Source organism: Bison bison, unplaced genomic scaffold (assembly GCF_000754665.1).
Source record: "Bison bison bison isolate TAMUID 2011002044 unplaced genomic scaffold, Bison_UMD1.0 scf7180017864345, whole genome shotgun sequence".
In the NCBI taxonomy this organism is placed as follows: domain Eukaryota; kingdom Metazoa; phylum Chordata; class Mammalia; order Artiodactyla; family Bovidae; genus Bison; species Bison bison.
In genome coordinates this window covers 4,769,508-4,776,393 of record NW_011494917.1, presented here as the reverse complement: position 1 = coordinate 4,776,393, position 6,886 = coordinate 4,769,508, and the positions used below count along the sequence as shown (strand labels likewise).

Genomic DNA, 6,886 nt, shown 5'->3' with positions numbered 1-6,886 from the left:
AGCTCCCCCACTTCTCATGAAGGAGCCACACCCGCCAGGGCACCCCGATCTTACTCTGGGTTCCAGTCCCACATTCCCTGGCCACTGCTATTTCCACCAAACGAAGCCGTTCTTTTTCACTTTGGGGCTCACGTATTCATCTTGAATTTGTAAGCAAAGTTTACTGGAAACGTGATACAAAGTGTAAGAAGGCAGAAATATTAAAACAGTATAAAGTTTGAGCCCAAGTGGGGGTCTTCTCTCTGCTACATCACGTCTTTGAGGCTCTATCTTGGACTCAAATTCCTTTCCCGTTGATAGGCTCACCCTTGGGAACTCCATCCATTTATAATACTGCTTCCATTACAACATATCTTATGAAAGTAACTTTTATTGTACTTTATTTATTTTTAAAATTTATCTGGCTGCACTGGGTCTTAGTTGCAGCATGTGGGATCCAGTTCTCTGACCAGGGATCGAACCCTGGCCCCTGCCTTGAGAGCTCGGAGTCTTAAACACTGAACCACCAGGGAAGTCCCTGAAAGTAACTTTTAAGTCTAAGTCTTGGAGCCCCAGACCTAAATATCTAGCAGCTGAATGGACACTATCACACTGCCACCTTGGATTCTATGCAGCAGGTCCTAAACTGATCCCAATATCCTCCTTCTCAAACTGGCTGTGCCCCATGGTTCTCCATCTCAGATGGAGACAGGAGGGGTCAGGTCTAAAACACCCTGGACTGTTTCCCTCCATCCTCACCCCCACTTCAAACAATCACCAAAGAACTACCACAGTATCTACTGCTGAGTATCTCCAATGTTTAAAAGTATAAATAAAAACCATAATTTAGAAACACTCAGAGAAAACGTCCATCTTGATATATTTGTTTCTAGTTTTAATTGTTAATGGGACCTGGGGCTTCCCTGGTAGCTCAGCTGGTAAAGAAACCTCTTGCAATGCAAGAGACCCTGCTTCAATTCCTGGGTCAGGAAGATCTGCTGGAGAAGGGATAGGCTACCCACTTCAGTATTCCTGGGCTTCCCTGGTGGCTCAGCTGGTAAAGAATCCGCCTGCAATGTGGGAGACCTGGGTTCAATCCCCTGGGTTGGGAAGATCCCCTGGAGAAGGCAAGAGCTACCCCACTCCAGTATTCCAGCCTGGAGAATTCCACTGTATACTCCATGGGGTCTCAAAGAGGCAGACATGAATGAGCAACTTTCACTATCCACTCATTCTACTTATATCATTGGGATCAAATTTTATGTACTTTTACACTTTTTAAAGTTAACATTATATAGTGAGCAACCTAAAATACATTGGAAAGTTTAAAAAAACGTATTGGTCACATACTTCATCTTATTAGGGACCATAATTTAAGTATCTCCAAACTGTTAGATCATTGCCTTTTCCCCAAATATTTGCTAGGAAAAACACCTCTTTCCCCTCACAACTGCTGTTCATGTCTCTCTGTCCCTTAGGATACATTTTTGGAATTAATTCAAAAGCTTTCTGTCTATTTTTAGGCTATGGCAGAAACTACAAGGATGCCTTCTGGAGAACAGTTCTGCCAGTGCACCTTTCCACCAGCAGTTATTTATTATTTCAAATCCTCACAACAGTAAAAGACATGTACTTATAGCACATTTTACAGATGAGAAAACTGGGGTACAGGGAACTTATGTAACTCATCCAGGGTACCTGGTGCTAGAGCCGGGATTGCAACCAGTGTCTGGCTGACCAAGGCGTGTTCTCCTCCAGTCATACTATTTCCTCGCTCCATATAATTACTCTCTCTGTGTGCCTCTCTCTCTATCTCAAACTCCCTCTCTCTCTCTCACATACACACACACAGAAGCTCTCTTCTCCCTGTTTCCACCTTTCTCACTGACTGCTCTGAGTTAGAATGTGAAACTCAGCTTTTTAAGGAACACACCTCGATTAGGTGCTTACAAATAAGCCAGACTCTGAGCCAACCATGAGGGAAAATGAACACGCATCATCACATGTTAAAGCCACCGCTGCCTCCTACATATGAAATTAAGTCTCAGCTCCTCAACCCTGAATTTGAAGTCACACCTGCGTCACTCCGAACAGCTCCTCTGTGAAGTCCCACTCCTGGCTGCACATCAGAAGCACCAGCAGAACTTTTTAAAAAATGAAAATGGCCAGGCTCCCCGCACCACTGGCAGTGTCAGGCAGAGTGCCTGTGTTTTGTAACTTCTACAAATGATAATGAAGCACAGCCAGCATGGGAGATCACCTTTTCCGCTTGAGATTTTCCAAGTTTGTTCCACTCTTCTTGACCTCCATGCCTTTGCATGAGCTTTTAATTCTTTCAGTCCAGAATTCGCTTTCTCCTTGAAAGTGCTAGCTGTTAAAGGCCCAGGTGAAATACTCTAAACTTCAGAAGGCTGGCTGAGCCACCTCTGCTTTTCCATCCGGAGTCAGGCATTCATTCTATCGCTTGTTTCCTTCACGTCAAGCCCTTAAATCCATTACACTTATAAATCACTACTCAAGGCAACGTCTGTTGTGGTCGTTTAAGTTCTTGGAAGGAAGAGCTGTGTCTTGTTCATCCTTATATCCCCCAACGTACACACTGCACATCTTTCCATGCTCTAAGCACTCAACTAATGTCAGCAGAATTGAAATGCTTTTCAAATCAATTGCTGAAGGTTTCCAGCCATGCTCAGCCTGACCTGTGAGTATTCCTTCAGAGCCAGGAACAGTGGTGGTGCACTCTCCCTGGCACTCTGGGACTCACTAATAACTCTTTTCATAAATTCCCAGAACCTGGTGTGATTTCCACACCCACCATATTACAAGACCACATCATCTTCACATTTAAATCCCCATAAACCCTGAACAGTTTACCAGGGATAACCTTTGGATCTATTTCTCCATCAATACTGCATTACTGAAAAATATTTTGTCCATGGGCATTCTATTATCTTCAGCTAAAAAATCAAAAACTATGCTGATTGCATATAGTGCCTATTATTGATAATGACTAATTCAATTAAAAAATTATCACCCAAATCTTTGGAAATATTAAATTTAGTTAACATACACTTGGCACCATATGTATGGATGACTGAGTCACTGTGCTGTACAGCAGAAATTAAACACAGCATAGTAAATCAACTATACTTCAATAAAAATTTTTAAAAAGAAATAAATATGGTAGCACATGATAAATTAATACTTGCCCTTTTTAGAAAATCTCTTATATTTCTATATTCCAGGGGTTTAAACTTCATTAATATAAAATATGCACTTTGACTATTTCTGTTGTCTAAACATTATACAAAAATCACCCTATGAATTGCATGAAGGATGAATGAATTTCTAGAAACGACGAACAGGGGGTAGTTGATCTCAATCCCTCCAGAAGTTTGACTCTTTTGTTTATGCATCTTGGGAGAACAGACAGTTAAAACTAACTTTTCTTTCAGTGGTTAGTGGTGAGCCCATACTGTGCGTTACAGATACTTAAAAAACTGAGAGAATGCACTCAATAAGTCAGTGTACTTCATGGACCCATGGAACCTGGGCCAGGGCAAGACACACATACCTGCTGGGATCTTGCAGCAAATCCACCGCTTCCCTCAGCTGTTCAATCATTGCTATATCGAGGTCCTGGTCTTTGGATGCACTTATTCTGCAGCATGAAACCAAGCGTGAGACTGAAAATGACCACTAGATCACGGATAGCACCTGGGTTCTCAAGAGCAAACTTACAAAAATCCACCTCACATCACAAAAATGATTTTGACAAACTGAGCATTTTAATGGAGATGTGTCAGAACTCTGTGGGGTGGGCTTCCAGAGTTGCTGGGGTGGGGGAGCCAGCTTGGCTGTAAAACATATCAAAGTCTCTATGCCCCTGGGCCCCCATCTGCTCAACTGTAACACGAGGGCAATGGACAAGCTGAGTGGTTCTCAGTCCAGGCTCTTTAAGCAGTAAAATCATCTCAGGTGCTTTAAAAAAATGCCAGGTGTGATAGTCCCAAGCAGGCTGTCTAGGGCTTGAACATTTTATTAAGGTTTACAGATGATACTGATTTACAGGCAGAGTTGGGAACAACAGATATAAGATTGAAAATGAGGTTTCCAAAGATTTACATAGTTTAAAAACTCTTTCTCTATAAAATCCATTTCCCTATAATTCTATGACTCTATAATCAAGCTAGTCCTCCTCCTCCTCCTCAGCATATCCAATGAATAGCTGGTTGTACTAGACAGTAATTTGAAAGGAACTCCGCAATATTTTTAAAAGGCAAGAGAGATTTGATCATAGTTACTGCTTTCCACTACAGAACATAAGTCAATGTCTTTCTATAAGTGGAGAAAGTTTTAATGATGAAGTAAATTCTCACTAAGAGGAAAACCCTCATGAAGTTTGATGGAAGGTCCAGGCCTATATGCTGGATCATGGAAAACAAAATCCTGGGAACCAAAAATCTACCCTATGCCATATGGTCCAAGCTCAACCCCCTGGAAAAGGTTCACTGTCTTGACAGATCACTCATGCCCTCCTGCGTAAAGCTAGCCAAGTAAATCTTTATATGCAGTAGACTGGAAGGGATGGCCATCTGGTGTGAGATTCCTTGGGTTCAATCCTAGCCCTCTGTAACCCTGGGGCAAGATGATCAGTCTCCCTGTGCCTCAGTTTTGTCATCGGCAAAATGAGGGATAAAAACAGAATTTATCCCATAGGATTGTTGTAAAGAGGAAATGAGTTACAACCTGTGAAGTACTCAGGACAGTGCGTGGCATGTGGTATTTAACAAACATTAGCTAGCGCAACTATTAGACTTAGGACCAAGATCTCAGAAGTATATCGTTTTCTCAGGCCTTGAGGACTCTGGGGAAGGAAGTGGGAACAGGACCATATATCATTTTAAAAGGTCCATCTGTTGGTTGGTTCAGACAAAGGAAAGTAAGCTGAAATCTTTAGTCCAGCAATTCTATCTCATTTCCTGAATCACATTCTACCCAGAGCCTCATATCAGATAAAACTCACGGCCAGGGAAGGGGTATGACCTAGTACTGTGTGGTCCCAATACTATGACAATAAGCACCCGTGGGTAAACTTGCACCCTCTGATCAATACCATTGGATAGGACTATCAGGTTGCCCAAAGAAAAGTGGCCCACAATTCTATCATGACAGAGCTGCTGTTCCACTTGTCACGTGCACTTTACAGGATGGAGGCTCATCCCCAGCTCTGGGTACTCACGTCCCCTCGGAAGGCCAGTGTGCGTCCTCTTCTATCCGTAACAGTTCTTCACAGGCCTCAGTCCTTTCCTATGGGACAGAACACACCGGTCTCCTGAGAGCCACTGGCTCTGATAGTCAGCAGTCTAAACCTGCCTCCGTCCATGTTCATGGCAGCACTACTCACAACAGCCAAAAAGTGGAGACGACCCAAGTGGCCGTGGATGGATGCATGGAGAAAATGCGGTCTAGACATACGATAGAATATCGTCCAGGCTTCAAAATGTAGGAAACTGTGATACATGTTACAACATAGATGTCCCTAAGGACATGCTAAGTGAAATTAATCAATCACGAAAAAAAAACACTGTATGATTTCACATACATGAGGTCCCTACAATAGTCAAATTCATAAAGACAGAAGGTAGAATGGTAGTTGCCAGAGGAGAGGGGAGAGAGATTAGGAAGTTACTGTTTAATGGGTAAGGAGCTTCTGTTTTACAAGATGAAAAGAACTCTGGAGATGGATGGTGGGGATGGTTACACAACAAGGTAAATATACCTACCGCTGAATTGTACACTTAAAAAAAACGGCTGAGATGGTAAGTTTTAGGTCATATGCATTTTACCACAATTAAAAATAAAAGACATGGAAGCCTGGTGTGCTGCAGTTGATGGGGTTGCAGAGTCAGACACGACTTAGCAACTCAACAATAACAACAATAAAACATTAAAATTTAAAAAAAGAGAGCCTGACTCTGGACTCTGGATAAGAGTCAGAAATGCAAAGCTTAACTCGATTCCTCATCGCCCTCTTAGCACCTCCTGATGTTGACAGATTCCTCCACTGAGCTTGTCAGTTACATGGAAATATGCATTCTACTGTTTGTGAGGACCGTGTGTGTGTGTGCGCGCGCGCGCGTGTGCCTGCGTGTGCTATTAGGAAAAAGGGAAGCATAAAGACTTAATGACAGAAAATGCCTCAAATTGCATCTGATGGTTTTCATGTGTAAAACATCCAGATTTCACTGAAATGCACCCCTCTCCTCTGATCCCAAAGAAGCGCTCTGGTGGGAATCTTTAGAAAGGCCTCTCCCCCTGTTGGAACTTCCATGCGCTGCTCTCCACTTTGATCTCCAACACAGAGAAATACTGCTTTAACTCAGCTGACAGCTAAAACGGAAGCCATCCCTGAACGTGGGAACATTCCCCTAGCAAGCAAGGTACAACAGACAAAAGGCTTGTTTTCTGTGTCAAAGTTCTGACACATTATTAACTAACTCAGGCCCAGCCAACTCTCCAGATGTGTCATGGAGAACAAGTCTCATTCTAAGGAGGGATCTAGCTGCTTGATGTCAACCACTGGCTTGAAAAACACTGGACTCTTTTTTAAAAAAAAAAAGAAAAACACTTAGATTTTTTCTATATTGATTACACATTTTGTGCATAATAAAAATCAATATATAAATTACTGCACCTCTATCCAAGTGATAGTGAAATTTATGGGTGAAAATACACAACCAGAAATAACTAAGAAAACATGTTCTTGTCTCTTCCTATTGGGTTTCAACTATAGGAGCCATGGGTATTTCCTTCCAAGTTTCAGTTTCACAATAAAAAGTAGCCAATATAAAACAAAAAATGTATAAAACATCTATTTCAGTACTTTGCTAAGTTAGATGGCTAT

General features: G+C 42.1%; 1 protein-coding gene across 1 annotated transcript in view; it reads right to left on the bottom strand.

The window, feature by feature from the left end:
• LRCH1 (leucine-rich repeats and calponin homology (CH) domain containing 1) overlaps positions 1-6,886 on the bottom strand; it is a 133,727-nt gene that overhangs the window by 47,956 nt on the left and 78,885 nt on the right. The window contains exons 10-11 of the mRNA XM_010854641.1: positions 5,222-5,289; positions 3,554-3,640 (exon numbers count right to left, since the gene is read on the bottom strand). Coding sequence (XP_010852943.1) covers positions 3,554-3,640; positions 5,222-5,289 — 155 coding nt within the window. The remainder of the gene's footprint in view (positions 1-3,553; positions 3,641-5,221; positions 5,290-6,886) is intronic.